Source organism: Brassica oleracea, chromosome C8 (assembly GCF_000695525.1).
Source record: "Brassica oleracea var. oleracea cultivar TO1000 chromosome C8, BOL, whole genome shotgun sequence".
Classification (NCBI taxonomy): Eukaryota; Viridiplantae; Streptophyta; class Magnoliopsida; order Brassicales; family Brassicaceae; genus Brassica; species Brassica oleracea.
The window spans coordinates 2,894,588-2,913,830 of NC_027755.1; the positions used below are offsets into that span (position 1 = coordinate 2,894,588).

Genomic DNA, 19,243 nt, shown 5'->3' on the forward strand with positions numbered 1-19,243 from the left:
GCTGAGAATGGCGTTAGTATCTTCTTCCATTCGGATGAAGTTGTCAGATCGCGCGATAGCGTCCTGGAGCGACGTAGTTGGGTTTTGGTATAAATCCTCCCGGAATTTAAAACGAACCCACAACGTGTTCCGCAAGGCGTCAATGGCGATACCGTCTGGAATTTCAATCCTTGAGGCTACGACTTTTAACTTCTCCATGTAGTCGCGAAGGCTCTGATCTTTGGTTTGGTTGAGGTTCCACAAGCTAGAGGCAGTAGCGCTGCGCGTGGTGAACATAATGTAAGTCTTGAGAAAAGCTGCTGACAAGTCGCGGAAACTTCCGATGGAGTTTTCTTCTAACTGGGAAAACCAGGTTAGGGCTTGCTCGTGGAGAGTTTCGACGAACAGTTGGCAGTAGCCTGCGTCCCTTTCTTCTTCTGGGAGTCGAGCCCGTGCCATCGCAATGTTGAAAGTTGTCATGTGTTCCACTGGGTCTCCGCCGGGTTTGTACTCGGGTAGGCGCAGTTTTTCTATTTTTCCGAGTTGGACGCTGGTCAGAGCACTAGTAAACGGAGTGCGTGAGGTTGTGGCGAGGACGCTCTCGATTTGCGGGGCCGCGCTGGTTACTTGATGGATCTTCTCGCTCATTTGTTGGAAACTGAGTTTGAGCTCGGCGAGCTCGCGTATGGTTGCGAGATCAGAACCTACCGGGGGTGGTCGGCGAGAAGGGTTTCGTTAGGCTCGGAGTCGTCTGAGAGATGTTCGCCTCCGGTCGCCGTCGGGTTGGTGTTAAAGAGGCGACGGTGTATCTGCTGGGGACGGCTTGTTTGGCCGTCGGGAGCTGTGAGGGCTGCGACCAGAGCAGCTAACTGGTCGTTGGTTGTCTTTTGGACTTCGTCTTGATGAGTAAGTCGAGCCATGATAGAGCTCATGAAATCTGTGGTGATGGGCGGCGCGGTTTCGGGCGTTGGGGTTGGTTCGCCGCCCAGAGCGCCGAGGGTGGCGTCGTTTTGAACCATGTAGATTTAGAACGTTACTTTAGTCGGCCCCACGGTGGGCGCCAATTGTTTGTGCAGGATTCAGTTGATTAGAATGATGAATTTAGGAATGGGGTGACTAAAGACACTTTTATTAGAATCAAACAAGAGGTTACAAGATTGACGGGAAATAAGGAGACGAGTCAAAGGTTTAAGCAACAGGATCAAAGAGATGATTAAGAAACCCTAGATCTAGCCGCTTCTGTATGTGTTGTCCAAAAGTCCCCCTTTCGTTGTCTCCTCTTCCCCTCTTATAGTGTCCTCGTCCGTGATGCCCTAATCGTGTCGTCCTTTGGGTCCTGTCGTTAAAGACCGAGAATGCAGGCCTTGGTATTGTTCTCTATAAGCCGAGCATAGTTAGTCGGCTTAACTGATCGGCTAAAAATACTCTGGGGTCGAGCCGACATCTTTAGCCGCTTAAGCCGACTAAACTGGTCAAGTTTGCCGGGGTAGGGCCTGTTATTCGATGGGCCTTGTGGAGGGATGTAATCAAACCTACATTATAGCTAATATCATATCAATAATCTGTGTATGTCAACAAGTTATATCAATATAGCATCTTGCTTCTTGTTATCGTTTGTTATTACTGACCCAAATCTAATTTAGTTATGACTTAGTGAGAGCTAAATTATACCAAAAGTAAACACTTAGCAAATGATTTATAAAATTAATGAATGAATACTAAATTTGCAGTTATTGAATTGCAGACATTACTCATTAATATTTTTTGTTGATGAAAGTGAACCCAACCCATTTTTGTTGTTTTTTGGATCACAGACCCCACTTTGCATTTTTCGCTACCAAACATTTACAGCTTTTTGAGTAAAGCAATTAATGCATATGGCTATTAAATAGGTGGGAATGGGTACAACTGCAACAGTACTAAGGCTGCTATAATTGTATGACTCTTTTTAGAGACGTCCCAAAAGTATCCATACATACACACATCCATGATAGTGAGGGACCATAAAGAGCGAGATGGTCTCACGTTTGATGCTTTTAGAGAGAGAGCTAAAGAAGAAGAAGACAACGAGAGAGTGATGATTCTATTTCATGCGCAGCCTAAAACATTCTATGAACAGATTTGGAAGAGACAAATTGCGAAACAGTAAGGAACATTGAGATCATCTTTCACTTAATTTACTTAGACGCATCATTTCACAACCTCTCTCTGAAGGTGGAATGCCAAAGCCTGAAACCATGTTCGTATAACCACAAATCCAAACAAATATCAACCAGCTACATACCGCAAAACACTATGCGTTATGCCGCCAAATAATGTTTCAATTTCCATTTTCCCTTTTGTTTTTCTCTGTTTTTCTTCGTGTCTCTGCAAATATGTAACATCGATGCATCACAAAGAGTAACAAAAAATATTAGTAACCAAAGAAATTTACTTACATGTACAGAAATATCAAGTAGCTTTGATTTGTTTGTTATCTTCGATGCAAATTTGCTGGTGTTCCTTCTTTCTGACCTTTGGATATCACATCATAGTTGATATATGCCAGCTGTGATAGGTTCTTCAATACAGTAAAAAGAGCAAAAGTTAGAATGCTATATTAATTGGCTCTTGATAAGAATCAAAGACGGAATCCAATTAATTACTCAGACGAATGTAACTAGTGATCCTCTCACAAGCTTAGTCACCTCGTCTTACAAACACATCAATTCAAGTGATTAAATCTCATAAAGACACCACTTCAAATGGCTAAATTTCAACTAACTCAAAATCATTTGCCACTTGAATTGGGTGGAGGCAGAGCACATGAGTTCATAAACTACCAACCTAAAGTAGAAGGATTCTGAGAGTTGTAGGTAATGCTAGCAACCTATGTAAAGATATCAATTCTGAAAATGAAACTTGCAAGGGAACTTCTACTGCTGTAAAAAACTCGGATTAATCGTCTACTTGGATGACAAGGGATCTTCGGAGGAACCTATACAGTACCTTGAACGAGAAATTATCGAATGGGTTATTTTTAGACACATTAGTTTCCAACTCCGCAGGTCCGCCAGGTTCATCAATCTGCATAACATCATTGCTCAACTTTAGGGACAATTTAAAAATGTAACGCCAATATTTCTGAGGAAAGACAGCAGATAATACCTCCTCGTTGTGATCATTGCTCAGGCAACCACTGCTGCCACTTTCACTAGAATCTCCATTCTCATTGTTTGGAAAACAATGCTTATCCGAAAAGCTAGGCTGGTAGCGACACTGGAAGTAACTTGTGTCAAGAACATCTTCTGAATCCGGCACAAAGGCAGCCTATAAAAAAACCATGCAATAAAATGCAAAAAAGAAGAAAAGAAATGAGTTTGCAAAGCTTACGAATTTAGAAGTAAAAAAAGATAAATGAACTCACCTTCTGCTCTGCTAGAGTGTCCCAGTTTATGTCTTTAAAGAAGATGTGCTGCTTGACCTGTGTCATGATATTTTTTCATCACAACACAACACTTCACCATAAAACTGGAATCAGTATTTCAAGAAAAATAAAATCAATGTCACCTCAGCCGCCCCTCTAGCTCCAAGTCTCTGGTGAGGATCTTCCGTTAGTAACCTGGATAAAGCACATGCGAGACAATTTTACGGAAAACAATGCACTTGACTCCTTTTCAGTTCAGTTATAAGCTGATCTTGAACCAAGCATATGATCAAAATAGGCATCTACTTGGACCCTTATGGGAGCATACATATATATAGTTCACAACTCAAGAAAAACATAAGAAAAACAGGTTGCTTATTGATGTTCACAACAGAACTGTCCAGAAGTTAATAAATTTCAATTACGCATATGGTTGGACGGAAAGAAAATCACTAACCGATCTATCAAATCACGGGCTTCATGGCTCATCTCCTCTGGAACACTAGGCCATGGTATATTTCGGTTGAGGATATTGTCAAATATTTGCTAGAACCCAACAAAGAAGATGCAGATCAAATATCAGGGAACTGGAGAGTGAACTAGAGATATAAAATACTCTGTCGCAACATATGATGTGAAACGAAAATGTTACAAAGATAAGAGGCCAATACAAAAAAAAACACCGTATTTCATGACCACCCAAAGGTAGAACATCAGTTTCTAGAGCCTTTAGAAACCTCTATCATTACTATTTACAAGAACGATGCAATATGTAGTCAATTTCTAGTCACTGACCTCAGGATGATCAGCATTGAAGGGCGGAATCCCCACCATGAATTCAAACAAAATGATGCCAACAGACCACCAATCCGCAGTTGCACCTAGACATTTATGGAAGTATATCAATCTTTACAGTCTTGGTATGGGATAAACAGAATTGAATATCTCAAAATATTGTCAGACTTAACGGATACGCTATAAGCTTTCCACCAGACAAGAAGAACTGTTATTCAGATTAACAATCTCAACCCAGGACTAATCATTTAATCTCAACTCACCACCAATTTCTACTCAAAAGTACGATTTGGAATATAGAGACAAGCGGATAAAAAAGATTAGAAGGAAGCATGTGTGCACCATGTCCTGTCCCCAGAAGAATTTCCGGCGCCAAGTAGTCAGGAGTGCCCACTGCAGACCGCTTATCTCGACTTCCAAACTCATGCTCCGATGTTGTCCATTTTGGTTTCTCCTCAAGAAACAAAGACGATGCACCAAAATCTGGACCAGAGAGATCATCGGTGCTGCTGATGAGACCAACTTTGGAGAGCCCAAAATCTGTTAACTGCTCAGATGAAACAATATGTACCATTAGCTCTGCAGGGAAGCATAGTTCTGATATCCATATATTCTATTTACAGTCTCATAAATGCAGAGACTCTTATGAGCTTCAGAAAAAAAGACTAAAATCTGCAGAGCATTACATTGCATGACATTAACTAAACATTCTGAAAGCCTGATACAATTAAAAATAAGTTCCCAGAAAATTATTACCTTAACATGACCATCATGTGCAATCAACAAATTGTCAGGTTTCAAATCACGATGCACAACACCCTCAGAGTGTAAATATTCCAATGCAAGGATCTGTCACGAATAATCGACAATGAGTCACATCATCTTGATATCATTCCTTGATATTATGGCATGATCACTTACAACTTCCGCAATGTATACACGGGCATTACTTTCATCCATGCAACCAATATTCTTCAACAGTGAATAAAAATCACCTCCACCCAGGTATTCCATCACAAGATACAGGTTTTCGCTAGAAGTAAAAGAATAGAAGAATCGAACCTGATAAAATAAGAAGGGTATGGTAGAAATAAGGGAATCTCTTGAGAGAAAAGAGTATGCTATAAGAGTTAGCACAACTCACCACAAAGGGATTGCGGACGTTGATCAAAATATCTCGTTCAGCAAGTATACTTTCAACAGCATTCTTGCGGATCATATCGGCCTTCTTCAGAACCTATAGAGTATGACAAGATGTAGAAAAACAGTTAGACTGATTTTGCCAACCAAGTCAGCTTAACTCTACAGACAGATCTTTCACAAGAGCAAAAGAAGCAAAACGAACTGAAATTTAGAATACCTTAATTGCAAATAGGTCTCCTGTCGTTCTCTTTTTAGCCAAAAGAACTCGCCCAAATGCTCCCCTACTAATTTCTTTTATCTCATCAAAATCATCTATGGATATGCGGTCATGCAGATGTACTGGGCTGGTCCTCAAGCTGCGAATAACATCGTCATCTTCCAAAGGAGCATCTTCATCAATTACGGTGCTTGATAGGTCAAACTTTTCATCATCTAGAAGCTGAAGATACTTTTCCCTACATTATACAGAAAAACACTCTTTCAATATTTTCCTCAACTGACAAAAGTTTATAGTTCTTCTGGAGATCAGAAATTCATCTCCAAGAATACTTGGATTGCTAATAAAGACAGCAAGGGGTTTGATCCAAAATATATTTGAAGACAAAAATAGTAATAGGAACTCACTGTATCAACTTTTCAATGCGTGTCCCAAAAGTTTCTACTGTAAGCGCATCAAAATTTCTGCGGTCTATGACAACCCTCAAGTCATCAAGACAGGAAAGTAAGAGCCGAATGGATCGATCACCATCTGGAATGGCATTTGATGCGCGTCTTGCAATGTCAGCAAGTTCAGTCATCTGCATCATCAGTTGTCAACCGTGTTATTCGTCGGCGTGCATATTTAATAACAAAAGATAAGAAAGATATGAACCAAGAGCAGAACCATCACATACCTGTGGAATATCATCCAGGTCATGGAATGTACCCTTGCCTCCTAAAAACAATTCAACTGGATCGGATCTAGGGGTTGGAATCGGGGATCTAGGGGTCATGCTACCGCCAGATGAAGCAGTCATGCCTTGATCAGACTTGGGACCAAAACGAGTTCTGCATGACAATGAAGTGAAACATCTCATATCATCCATGAAAGCTGAATTATCAGCCTCCGGAAAACAGTCAAGCATGTCCTCGGACCCTCTTCGCGACCAGTCGCTTAGCTTTGGGGAGAGAACATCAGATTCTCCAGTCAAGCTCGCCTTAGATATTTTCATACCATCCGGGCTTTCTACCGTTGCTAGGCTATCCTTCTGTATAAAGGTCTCTGTTATCTTGTCAAGAGTTACAGCAACTGCCACCAGCCGCTCATCAACACTCAGACCCTTTTGGTCATATTTATCAGCCAATGCACAGACTATAGAGTGATCTTCCACGTGGGTGGTCGGAACATCCTCCTCGCATATACGACAAATAATTGAACTTTCCTCAGGAATATATGACTGATCCCCCCAATAACCCCAAGAAATATTGTGCCGATGCTTGGTCATATGTTCATGAGACAACTTTTTGGGAGAACAGTCTGGCGGCTTAGAAACAGCCATATCATCACTCGTAGCTACCTTTGGAGGTTCAGTTTTGCTATCAGTCTGCTCTTTTGATACTGTAGATTCTTTTACACCCTTTGGCGCTGGAGATGGAAGCTTTTTCCAAGAAGACATTCTGTCCATGTTTACAAGTGATTCAGAATCGTTTGAAGTTTCATTGTACGGTGAAGAGATAGGAGATGGACGATTAACAAAGTCCTCTTTCCAATTCAAACCACGCTGCTCCTGACTATAAGCTTTCTTGGTGGATGGTATCTTTAAGGCCGTGGCAGTGGCAGTATTTAAGCCCCTCGTATCCCTAACTTCTCCAGTGGGGGCACTTTTATCCGCAGAATGCAAGACTCTTGACTGACGCAAGGCCTCTTCCTCCTGTCCCCAACTTTCCTTATGAAACTGAAGTAATCTAGTACATCTGGTAAGGATAAACAGCATCCGAGTGTGAAGCTTCTTGAGCACGCCCGGGGGAAGCTCCTGACGTCTATCATCTAACTCTTGAACTATGCCCTCACACTGAAGCCAGAACTCTCCTGAGGTAGACTTGGTACAGTTCTGTGCCAAAATCAACAAGTCGTAGATTGTCACCTCCCACTCGGGATGACTTTCCGCATATTCCTCAGAAATTTCAATCAGGTCCCCAGCAAATACTCCAAGGTCCAAATTTACTTCTTCCTTTGCTTTATCAAATTTGGTCCGGATTAGATTCAAGATTTCCTGTATAAGCCAGAGACAGGAGCAGTCAAGATTAGAGCATGCATTAAAAACAAATTCCAAGTGAAATTAATAAAGAGACTCAAGAGTACCTCCAGGCTATTTGACCTACGAGGCTTCCATAAAGGATAAGGCCTTACACCTTTGGAGTTCAGCTCATGAGAAAAGCTCTTGATGTCACCAGAAAACCTCCTTCTTGGAGCACTGGTCATACGAAGTAAGGCTTGGTTACTAGGGGTTTCAGGCTCTACTTCATATGAATTCTACAAAGATAGACGCCAACGTCACTTAGAACTAGTATATACATAACACAAACAATTTTTTCTTTTCCAAAATTTTAATTTTATAAGGGTAAAGCAAGAACCAAGGAGAAAGGAACTACCATACCTCTGGTGTGCCAGCGTCGCTAGGTGATACCTTGAGCTGACCTGCTTAGTAGTAACATACAAAATCAAGTGTGAGAAACAATAGCTTAAACAACATTTGGCACACGTCACAACATCAAAGCATTCAACAAAGATGATCAAGAGAGGATCAAATCAATATACTGAGCATACCAGTGCTCAATGCCGGCATTGCGGGAACATTGCTTCTTCGATCAACATTCGCTTCCTTCTTCTTTGTATTGCTGCTACTAGTCGAACCAGAGTCCCAACGAGTACCCAACTTGGGCGGTACGATCGGAACTGCTTTCTCATCCCCGAAATTGAAGAAGCTCTCCTGCGGCAACGGGCCAGACCTCGTCTTGATTCGATTCAAACCTAGAGACGAGGCCATGATAGGTGTTTCGGCAGTCTGTTTACTCGCCTCAGATGACAATTTCGATTTTCCGGGAATTTGATCGGAGGAGGAGGTTTCTTTGCCCTTTGATGATGAACCATCCTTCTCCTTCTTCTTAAAACCATCTAAAACTCCGGCGAAGGGAGAAGTGCTTGAGTTAGGGCTTTTGGATTTGTGGTTATCGGATCCGATCGGAGAGCTCGAGCCCACGGATCGGGGACTGTTGGAGCTATCGGAAGATCCTGATTTCTTCGAGGAGAAGAAGAGCTTCGTTTTCTTAAACACCATATCTGATTTTGCCCTACTTTCTCCAAACTCTTCTGTTTCAAAGAAGACGCAACTGTGATAAAGGAAAAGTTAGTCAGACCTGTTAATGACGAAACCTTGACTATACCATTAAACGTTAATGACTTTCGACTGAGGATTAAGGACTTTAAAAAGTATTTCACCCCAGAAAAATAATAATTAGAAAGTATCAGAAATGAAGTATTTCTTATTTAATAATTTTTTGACAGATTATTTAACCACTTGTCTATTTTAATGATACACGTTTTCAATTATTAAAACCGGAGGTGGTTTGTTTTTAATTTGTGTTGAACATTTGTAGTAGGTAATAATATGACTCGATATGCATGTTTTGTTTCAATAAAATAAAATCATTTTTTTTGTTATGCATGTTTTCTTGGTTAACGCCTTCTGGATTTTATAGAATGTTTGGTGTGAATATAATGTGTGCCTTGTTGATTTACCGATGAGTTGTTAGAGATATTATTTTCTTAATATTAATCGTTTCCTTTAGAACATTTCCAATATACACCTCTATAATTTTCTCTAAAATAGAGATCTTTAATTTTAATTTTAATTTTAATATAAGCATTTGGTGTTCAGAAAAAGAAAAAAATAGATCTTTATTATATAAGTAAAAATGCTCTAATGTATGCCTCTATAATAGAGTTCCTCTATTTTAGAGAAAAATATAGAAGAAAGTTATTTTTTGCCTCTATATTTATAGGTGAAAATAACATATCTCTATATTTTTTCCTATAAATAGAGGAATTTTATTATATAGAAATACATTGGAACATTTTTACTTCTATAATATAATTTCTTTATTTTAAGAAAAAATATAGTGATAGAAATAGAGGTGGATTAGAGATGGTCTTAGTACAGTAACAGTTACCGTAATGGTTGATTGTCTTTCCTCCTCTTCTGTCACCCCCAAGTCATTCTTCCCCCCTCTCCCATCCGCCCATTTCTTTGAAATCTGTCCTACCTGAGTAGGTGTACTGCCAGCCACTCTTCATGTTATTGTTAAAACAACGTTGTGTACGCAGTGCCGTGTCCACACTTTTGAGGGTCTTAAGGCTTTTTTTTTTTAAACATGGTTTCTTCACAATTTTTCTTAAACAATTAAAGTTGTAAATACAGTAGGCATTTTTGTGAAAACAGAATGTACTAAACTAAGACCAAACTAAAATGTAAAGAACAAAGCACATAAACAATCAAGCACCTAATAACATATATATATATATATATATATACACTCTTTATACTTCATAAACACTAGCTGTTTGTTTCACCATTTGTTATCTCATCCAGCAGATCCATTTATATGATCCATCCAGATGATCCAACCAAATTTTATGGGACTGTTTGTTTGTTCATTCAAATGGTTCATCTAAGATGAATCATTTAAATGGATCTTATGTTTTTTTTATCTCTATTTCCATCCAAATGAGTTTAGTAAAAAAAAAATTACTAAAATATCTTTGTTTTGATTTATTCATATTTCTGATGTTAATTTTAACAATTAACTTTTATTTTTTAGTCTAAATATATTTACACTGAAATTATTTTAAAATTAGCATTTTGACATTCATAAATTATTCTTTCATATTAATTTATAAAATTGTATTTAGATTTCTATTTAATTTTTATTACAATAATAACTTCTAATAAACAAAAAGTTTAATAAACATTTACTTAAAAAACTTTAAAGTTCCAAAATAAAAAGAGTATTAATAATAAACTAATTATAATATTCAAATAAGAATATCTAGTTTTGCGTTTTTTTGTGGATAACAAGTTTTTTTCGTTTTTGATGGAAATTGCGATTTTCTTGTTTTGGTAGGGAAAACGCGATTTCCGGTTACGGGGAAAAACAAGATTTCTGTTTTCGGTGGAAAAATGAGATTTTTCGGTTTTGGCTGGAAAATGAGATATTTTTCGTTTTTGCTGGAAAATGCGTTCTTTTGCGGGTTTGGTAGAAAAAAATGTGTTTTTAGGGTTTTGTAGGGAAAAAATGTTTTTATGTTTTTGGCGGAAAATGTGTTTTTGCGTTTATGGCAGAAAATTGTTTTTTTACGTTTTGATGGTAAAATGCGTTTTCGTGGGTTTGACGGACAAACGCGTTTTTGGCCGGAAATGCGTTTTGCGGTTTTGGTTTTGGCCGGAAAGTGTGTTTTGTGGTCTTGACGGGAAAGTGCATTTTTCGATTTTGGTGGAAAACACATTTTTGTTGTTTTGTCATTTTTCTTGAGTGACAAAATGATATTAGATTTAGGTGTAATTTGTGAATTATATCAGAAGTATAATAGACGTTATACATTTTTGACAGAACCATCTCCATCTAGATGGTTCCATTTGGATCAGCCACCTGATTTTCAAAATTAAACTTAAATTTTGAAAACTCATCCAGATCCAGATGATCCATCTAGATGACTTGTACTTTTAATGCATAAACAAACAAAATTTTTATCTCCATCCAGATGATTCATGGGGACGATGAAACAAATAGCCCCCTACTATATTTTGTATGCATGGGGCCCGAATATTGGTGGAAAATGAAGGGCCTGAGCCTCGTGCCTTTTTCTATAGTGGTGAGCACGGCTTTGTGTGTACGCCATTGCTGGCTATTATTAGGATGGAGATTTTATTTTGTGAGAATGAATAAATAGGCTTTTGAGGTTATTACATCGAACGCTTAATAACTTTAGTCGTTTTTATTAATTAGGGGCTTATGTTTTCTGTAGGTTTAAGGCATGGGTTGGTTTACGACGGTTGGGCTTTGAGTTGACTAATCTAATGGATTGGAGATAGATGGCATACAGAATTTTCAAGTTGTGAAAGTTTAGTTAATTTTGTAAGACCCACTGAGAGGAAAAAATGCTGAGATTAGGTGTATAGACAATGTTGTTTTCATTTAGAAAATATAAAAAAATAAATGTTTTTTAATCTGTGTGTATAAATATAAAATGACAATTAAAATGAAACTGAGAAAATATTAGATAAAACTTGGGAACAATATAAAACAAAAAATTGGTAACTGAAGCAAACCAATTGATGTCTCCTAAATTTCCGGTGTAGACGAAGATAGGGCCACCATTGCATCAAAAATGAAGGTTGATAAGGTATTTTTGTTGGAAGAATTTTCAGCTCTAAAATCTTAAACATAAGTGGTCAAAATTCTAAAGGAAGTAACGAGATTCAAAAAGGTAAATCTCACTTTGAACTAGAGGCCTTCTTGTTTGTCTTAGAGAAGAAATATGTGACATTCATACCCAAAAAAAGATGGTGTAAATTTCTATCTGCTTTTGCAACAAACAATGAAGAACATGAACATACAACACAATTATATTTCTCTCTATAAAAACAAGCGTAACTAAGATACACACAAACAAGAAATTAATAGTGACGAAAGTGTAAGGAATGTATTTGTTATATTATTGACAAGGTACAAGGGAACATATTTATACAAGAGAGACTAGTTTAACTCTAAACAGACATTCCTAAAACAGAGTAAATGAAATATTGTGAGAATATTAACAGAGATATATGATATCTCTTACACGCCCCCTCAAGATGGAGCTGGTGGAAGCACTCCAATCTTGTTCCTTAATTCCAAGAATCGTGCCCTGCAGAGTGGCTTAGTTAATGCGTCCGCCAGTTGATCCCGAGTATGAACATGAGCAACGACCAGAGCTCCTTGTTGAACTTGGTTCCGAACAAAATGGTAGTCGATTGCGATGTGTTTCATGCGTGAGTGAAAGACGGGGTTTGCACACAGAAACGTGGCTCCAACATTGTCACATAGAATGACCGGAGAGATGGGTAATGAGACACCAAGTTCAGTAAGGATGTTGCATATCCAGTTTATTTCCGCTGTTGCATTGGCGACAGCTCTATATTCTGCTTCAGTTGAGGACCTTGCAACACCATTTTGTTTCTTTGATGACCAGGAGATCGGATGTTGGCCAAGATAGATGATGTATGAGTTGGTGGAGATATAATCATCAGAGTCACCAGCCCAGTCAGCATCCGAGTAGGCCTTAAGGACGAGTTTATTTGTAGCTGAGAAGAAGATCCCATGAGTTGGTGTACCAGCTAAGTGGCGAAGTATCCGTTTTGCAGCCTGCCTATGATCTTCTGTTGGCATGTGCATAAACTGTGAGAGTTTATTTACAGCAAATGCAATGTCAAGGCGAGTGAACTGAAGATATTGCAGGCTACCAACCAGTCGCCGATACTTTGTAGGGTCTGAGAGCAAGACACCGGATCGAAGATGAAGTTTTGGAGAGGAAGCCATCGGAGAAGTCACCGGCTTCGCATTTGTCATATCATGCCGGTGCAAAAGGTCAAGGATGTACTTTCTTTGACAAAGATGAAGGCCCTTGGGAGTTCGATGAGCTTGTATACCCAAGAAATAATTTAAGTCCTCCGGGTCCTTGATAGAGAAGCGTTCAGCAAGGAGAGTGAGAATTCGCTGGATCCCGTTCACAGTGTTCCCGGTCACTAGAATATCATCTACATAAATAAGGAGGTAGATGTAGAGATTTCCTTCGTGCAGGATGAAGAGAGACGTGTCAGCGAGCGAGTTTTGAAAGCCAAGACTGAGAAGAAAAGTCCGTAACTCCACAAACCAAGCTCTGGGGGCTTGCTTGAGCCCATAAATAGCTTTGCGGAGGCGACACACATGGTTTGGAGTGTCTGTATTCTTGAAGCCCGGTGGCTGATCCATATACACTTCTTCTGTTAGAGTGCCCTGAAGAAACGCGTTGTTGACGTCGAGTTGTTTTATTGGCCACGCATTGCTCACGGCTATGTCAAGAACCAGTCGCAGAGTAGTCGACTTGATTACTAGGCTGAAGGTTTCAACGTAGTCGCGCCCATACTTCTGATTGTAGCCTTTCGCGACCAGTCTCGATTTGCAGCAGCGGTGTGTTCCATCGGCATTGAACTTGTTTTTGTGTAACCACCTGCATCCCACAACATTGTACTCTGGTTTTCTTGGAACAAGCTCAAACGTGTCATTCCTTGCGAAAGCGTCCATTGCAGTTGACATTGACGCTCTCCATCGGTTGTCTTTGAGCGCTTGAGTGATCGTGTGAGGTTCTGTAGGATATGTTGAAGATAGAGCTGCTGCATAGTTGTATTTGGGGTTCGGTTTTGAGATCTGGTTCTTACGACGAGTGACCATCGAGTGTTGATTTTCAACTGGGGGTGGCAGTGGTGTTGAAGTTGCAGAGTCTTGAGACGGTATCGTTGAGGTCGACGATGGAGCCGGAACTGGTGGAGTGTTGTTTGACGTAGGTGTCGCTGATGTTGACGATGTGGCCTCAGGATTATTGTGACTCTCAGGAGAAAGTGAGTTTGTTGATGTCTCTGCATTCACACTCGTATCGTTAGTAGCACTGAACAAAGGTGTTGTGGAATTTACCTGCGCTGACGAGTGAAGTTCTGAGCTCGAGGTGCCCGTTTGCTCTACGAGTGTTGGCTGAGGAGGGGTTTGGTTTGTAGGTGGTGGTTGTGGTGAGATAGGAATTGTTGTGGCCGGTGAGGATGGGTAAGTCAGGGTTGGTGTGGTCGATGAAGAAGTTGTTTTAGTGGTGGTTTTGGCCTGGAAGGGGAAGACGGTTTCATCAAACTTAACATGGCGCGAGACTTATATGCGACCAGTTGCAATTTGGAGACAAAGGTAGGCGCTTTGTGAAGTGGAGTATCCAATGAACGCACACGGTGTAGACGTGTCCTCAAGTTTGTGAGATGTATATGGTCTTAACCATGGGAAACAGAGACAGCCGTATACCTTCAGCTTCAAGTAATTCGGTTGTGATCCAAAAAGCTTGTAGAAGGGAGAGACCATGTCAAGGACAGCAGTTGGTAGGCAATTTATAAGATAGATTGCAGCTGAGAATGCATAGGTCTAGTATGATTTGGGAATGGAGGCGTGAGTGAGCAAGGTGAGGCCGGTTTCAACGACATGACGGTACTTCCGTTCCGAGATGCCGTTGTGTTCAGGGGTATGGGGTGGGGATGTAAGGTGTGAGATGCCGGCTTCGGCGAGTATATGACGAAGAGCCATAAACTCTCCTCCATTATCAGAGTATAAGCTGCCGATTTTTGTGGAGAATTGGTTCTCAACGAGGGCCTTGAACGCCTTGAACGTATCTTTCACTTGAGACTTTAGTTTTAGGGTAGAGCCAGGTGTATCGACTGAAGTGGTCCACAAGTACAAGATAGTACTTATAATTGTCGACAGAAGTAATTGGAGAGGACCATAGGTCTGTGTAGATGTATTGTAGGGGGTGAGTTGAGTGTATAGTGTTTTGATGAAATGGAAGTTTGTGAGTTTTATTGATGGCACAATCTGAGCACAAAGTGGCTTGGGTTACAGATTGAGAGAAAGGTAAAGAAAAATTTGAAACAACAACTTTAAGAATAGAAGCAGATGGATGTCCTAGGCGATAGTGCCAATCAGACAAGATAGTTTTTGGTGTAGAGGTTGTGAAGAAAGCTTGAAGGGTAGAGGTTCTGGCTGGCCACTCATAGAGCTCATCCTTGGTCTTGCCTTGGATTAACGGGATCCCCGAGCTGAGATCCTTCACCTGAAAGTGAGCAGGGAAAAATTCAACAGATACCTTGTTAGAATTACATAAACGATAAACCGAAATAAGATTTTTCTGAATATTTGGCACACACAAAACATTGCTCAATGTTAAGTTTCGAGAGTTTGAGGGAAGTGAGAGGGAACCAGTGTGTGTGATGGGTAGTCCAGAACCATCACCAATCAAGACCGAGTCATCACCATGATATGGTTGATGGAGAGACATATTTTGAAGATCACTTGTTAAGTGATGTGTTGCGCCAGAGTCCATGAGCCACACAGTTGACGGGTGCTGAGCTGAGACAGCGAGATTGGCTCTGGGCTGCCACGGTCTGAATGGTGAGGAACTGACATTAGTGAATTGCTGAGGCATCTGAGGGCACCGGCGAGCGCTATGACCGAAGACACTGCAGATTTGACAGCGTCCTTGATATCCTTTTGACGTCTTGTACTCCTGCTTCTGCGAGTTGAACTGGTTTGGTCTCGGTTTGTTGTTCCAGTTCGAGTTGTTTCCTCTCTGTTGGTGTTGTTTAGGCCGGGATGTGGCCATGTTTGCAATCATCGGGATCGGGTTCGCAGAAGGTGTGGAGGACGCGAGTAGTTTTGCTTCCTTGTTGATGAGCTTCTCGTGGATCTCAACGATAGAAGGGCTTATGTCTCTGCCTTCAACTTGTTCAGTTACTGATTTGTACTCTTCTGGGAGACCGTCAATAAAGTATTCAATTTTGTCTTCATGATCTAACGGTTTCCCTAGCAACGTGAGCTGATCAAATCGACTGGTGAGGCCCCTCATGTACTCGTCGATAGTCTTATCTCCCTTGTTGTAGTGCTTGAGTTGTAGAAGCAGTTGCTGAATGTGACCTCGACTTGGCGTAGCGTACGTTGCAGTGAGAGATTTCCAGACTTCTTGAGAGGTTTTGGTGTTGGTGACAAGCGTCTGGATGGTGTGAGACAGAGTACCGATGAGACCACTGTAAACGAGCCGATCTTGTCGTCTCCATTTGGTGAATTCAGGGTTGATGGTGGTTTCGTTGTCGACGGTGATAGTCTCAGGAGGCGCTGGTTTGGATCCGTCGACGTAACCGGCGAGGTCGTACCCATCGAGGAGAGCATGAACTTGAAGGCTCCAAGTCATGTAGTTTGTGGAGGTTAGTTTGTTAACATTGACCATGTTAACGTTAAGAAGAGGTTGAGTGTCATCGATCCGTTCTGCTGGAGTAGCCATAGCCATGGAGGAAGAAGAGGAAGAGAAAGGTGGGAACGAGGATGGCGGCTAGAGAAAATTTTTTTTTAGGGTTATCGGTATAGCTCTGATACCATGTAAGGAATGTGTTTGTTATATTATTGACAAGGTACAAGGGAACATATTTATACAAGAGAGACTAGGTTAACTCTAAACGGACATTCCTAAAACAGAGTAAAGGAAATATTGTGAGAATATTAACAGAGATATATGATATCTCTTACAGAAAATTCATAATAATGGCATACATGAAAGATTCTTTTTCAAACATGTTCCAATATACAGGTAGAAAGGTAAAAGAATTTTACGTTCTTTCTTAAGGGAAAGGAGGATTAAGAAAATTCTATTGATTGCAGCTTTCTCCAGACCCTCGAAGAATGCACATTTTCAGATAATTATCGGGAATCCCGAAAAATTCCCGAGGAAGATAGTATGTCCGGGATTTATCGAGGAAATCCCAAAGAAAAAACTATATGTTAGCTAACTGTTGTAATTTTGACGGATTACCGACAAAAATAAAATCCATCAGAAATTAGTCAAGAATTCCCGACAGACTCCCGACGGATTTTATAACAGTTATGTAGCCGTTTGAAAAAATCAAAAAATTTGATGGATTCCCAACATATTTCATTTTTCATTGGAATTCAGTCAGAAATTTGCCCATATTTATCTATAAATACCACCTCCACGTAATTCATTCACAACAAAGAAAAAATATGCATGTTTTTTTCCTAATTACATTCGTTCGTGGATGGATAAATTTTGTATATATCCAAATAAAAATTTACTTACAGGTGAATATGCATAAGTTATTAGCGTATTCATGGCGTTAGCTCAACAAAAACCAGAAGCAACAAAAACATGCAAGTTGAAAAGTCCACAATCTACTTAATAGGAATATTAAGAATGGGGAAGCTCACATTTATATATGAAAGGGTTTATGCCGTGTTACAAGATTTAGTATCTTCGTGGAGAGTGATCGGATTATATTAGTACTAGCAAACCTCATACTACTGATTGTTTAGATGAACCTAGCACGTATGTAGAGTTTGGCATATTTACTGTTCAGATTGTAAATGATGCATATAGAAAAAGATTTTACCGTCAATTGTAGAGGAAGGAGATAGAAGAGAAAAAACCCCAATTTAGAAGTTAGCAGTTTTTGATATATTAGATCAATCTAAGCAGCCACTGTACAAAGGATATAGAATGCTATTCACCTTTATTATCTGCAAGTCAATTGATGGCGGTAAATACGGATTATAATTTGGCTGAAGAATGTAAGGATGCAATTGCTTATTTTTTTTAGAGATATTCTAACTAAGGTTAATGTTGCATATGGTTCTTACTACTAGGGCTGGACATTTTATCCGTTAAATTTGATTTGATTCGATACTCGTTTTGATTCGATCAAAAAAATCAGGATATCCATAAGTTTTCGAAGCAAATCAAATAATAAACTCAATATCCGTTAAAAATAAAGCAAATCGAAAATACTAAAAAAATAGAGATGAATATTCGCTCCGCTCCTCTTTTATACAACTATATATATATATATATTGTCAATTAAATATTAAATTTGAAATATATAATTTTATATAATTATTATTTTATCATATAATTTTATTAATTTAATTTATAAAATTACTTATAAAGGTAAATTAAGAAAGGAATATTTAATCTTAATAAAAACTACAAATTTACTAATTTTTTGTGTTTTATAAAAAAATAATTAATTTTAAAATTTATGGAACATATAGTTTCACTAAATTTTTATTTTATATTATGTAAATAATACATTTGGAAATAGCTTGTATAGTTTTTTTTTCTAAATTTACTTGTATTAAATATAGTTGATGAGATATCCGTAAATATTCGCAAATATCTGTAAATTTTCTGGATATCTGTATTTTTTCCAAAGCAAAGCAAATTAGAAAATCAGATTTCCGCAAACTACCAAGCAAATCATAAATACTAAAAAATATAGCATTATCCGATCCGCGCCCACCCCTACATACTACGACATTCAGAAGCTAGTAGCTGGTGTTTGTTTACAATTTTAGATGACCGATGTATGAATTGATAATTGCATGAACTCTTCCACCTCGCTATCGGGAATTCCATATAAATGAATTTGGTATTTGTCATTGATAGAGAGGTTGAAAAGGCTATATCAATCAAAACACACATCAGGACCAATGAAACGACATGCAAAGCACTTAACAAATGGTGAGATTACACATCCTTCATTACACTACAAGAAAACACAACTACAGCGACAAATATTAAAGAGGAAATTTAATCCTCGTAAATTTATGTCGACTTTACGAGTATCTTACGAAGAAATTTAAAAGCAACGTTAGTTCATCGTAAAATAACAACAAAATGATTTCCTCATAAAAACAACGTAACATAAAGTGGTTTTTACGAGGAAAAATGGTTTCCTCGTAAACTCGACGTAACAATAGCGTCTACTTTACGAGGAAATATTTTACGTTTACTTAACGAAAAAATTTTGAGTCCACCAACTTTGTAGTTGTAACACGTTTTTGTTTCGGCTACCTAAATAAATTTCGTCGTAAATTCCTAGTAAACTTTCAATTACCAGATTCAAAAATTTCCTATAAATATGGACGTTTGAACATCATTTTAAATACACCAACAAGAAAAAAAATAAAAACGTGAAAGAAAAAAAATGTCGGGCTCCGGGAATATTTTCAAGTTGCGAAGGTGGATGTATATGCACAGAGATGCTAACGGGAGAC

General features: G+C 39.1%; 3 protein-coding genes across 4 annotated transcripts in view; all 3 read right to left on the minus strand.

Annotated features, from left to right (window-relative positions):
- Positions 1-627, minus strand: part of LOC106308462 — a 2,261-nt gene extending 1,634 nt beyond the window's left edge. Inside the window, exon 1 of the mRNA XM_013745627.1 lies at positions 153-627. Within this exon, the coding sequence (XP_013601081.1) occupies positions 153-627 (475 nt within the window). The remainder of the gene's footprint in view (positions 1-152) is intronic.
- Positions 628-2,036: 1,409 nt separating this feature from the next.
- Positions 2,037-8,745, minus strand: LOC106311824 (probable serine/threonine protein kinase IRE3). Of its 2 annotated transcripts, none has more exons than XM_013749122.1 (18): positions 8,130-8,745; positions 7,960-8,000; positions 7,665-7,835; positions 6,217-7,575; positions 5,948-6,120; positions 5,541-5,778; positions 5,325-5,417; positions 5,102-5,242; positions 4,937-5,029; positions 4,523-4,727; positions 4,181-4,266; positions 3,843-3,931; positions 3,529-3,580; positions 3,386-3,442; positions 3,127-3,288; positions 2,968-3,045; positions 2,418-2,539; positions 2,037-2,346 (listed from the first exon to the last, which is right to left on the minus strand). In XM_013749122.1, the coding sequence occupies exons 1-17, from the start codon at positions 8,638-8,640 to the stop codon at positions 2,453-2,455; spliced, it is 3,636 nt and encodes a 1,211-aa protein (XP_013604576.1). In that variant the 5' UTR covers positions 8,641-8,745; the 3' UTR covers positions 2,037-2,346; positions 2,418-2,452. The 2 variants fall into 2 exon arrangements, with proteins under 2 accessions (XP_013604576.1, XP_013604575.1); XM_013749121.1 differs by having other exon boundaries at positions 7,960-8,003.
- Positions 8,746-15,183: 6,438 nt separating this feature from the next.
- LOC106308463 lies at positions 15,184-16,460 on the minus strand. Its single transcript, XM_013745628.1, has 2 exons — positions 15,383-16,460; positions 15,184-15,236 (listed from the first exon to the last, which is right to left on the minus strand). Exons 1-2 carry the CDS (start codon positions 16,458-16,460, stop codon positions 15,184-15,186), a joined length of 1,131 nt encoding a protein of 376 aa, XP_013601082.1.
- Between the last annotated feature and the right edge of the window lie 2,783 nt (positions 16,461-19,243).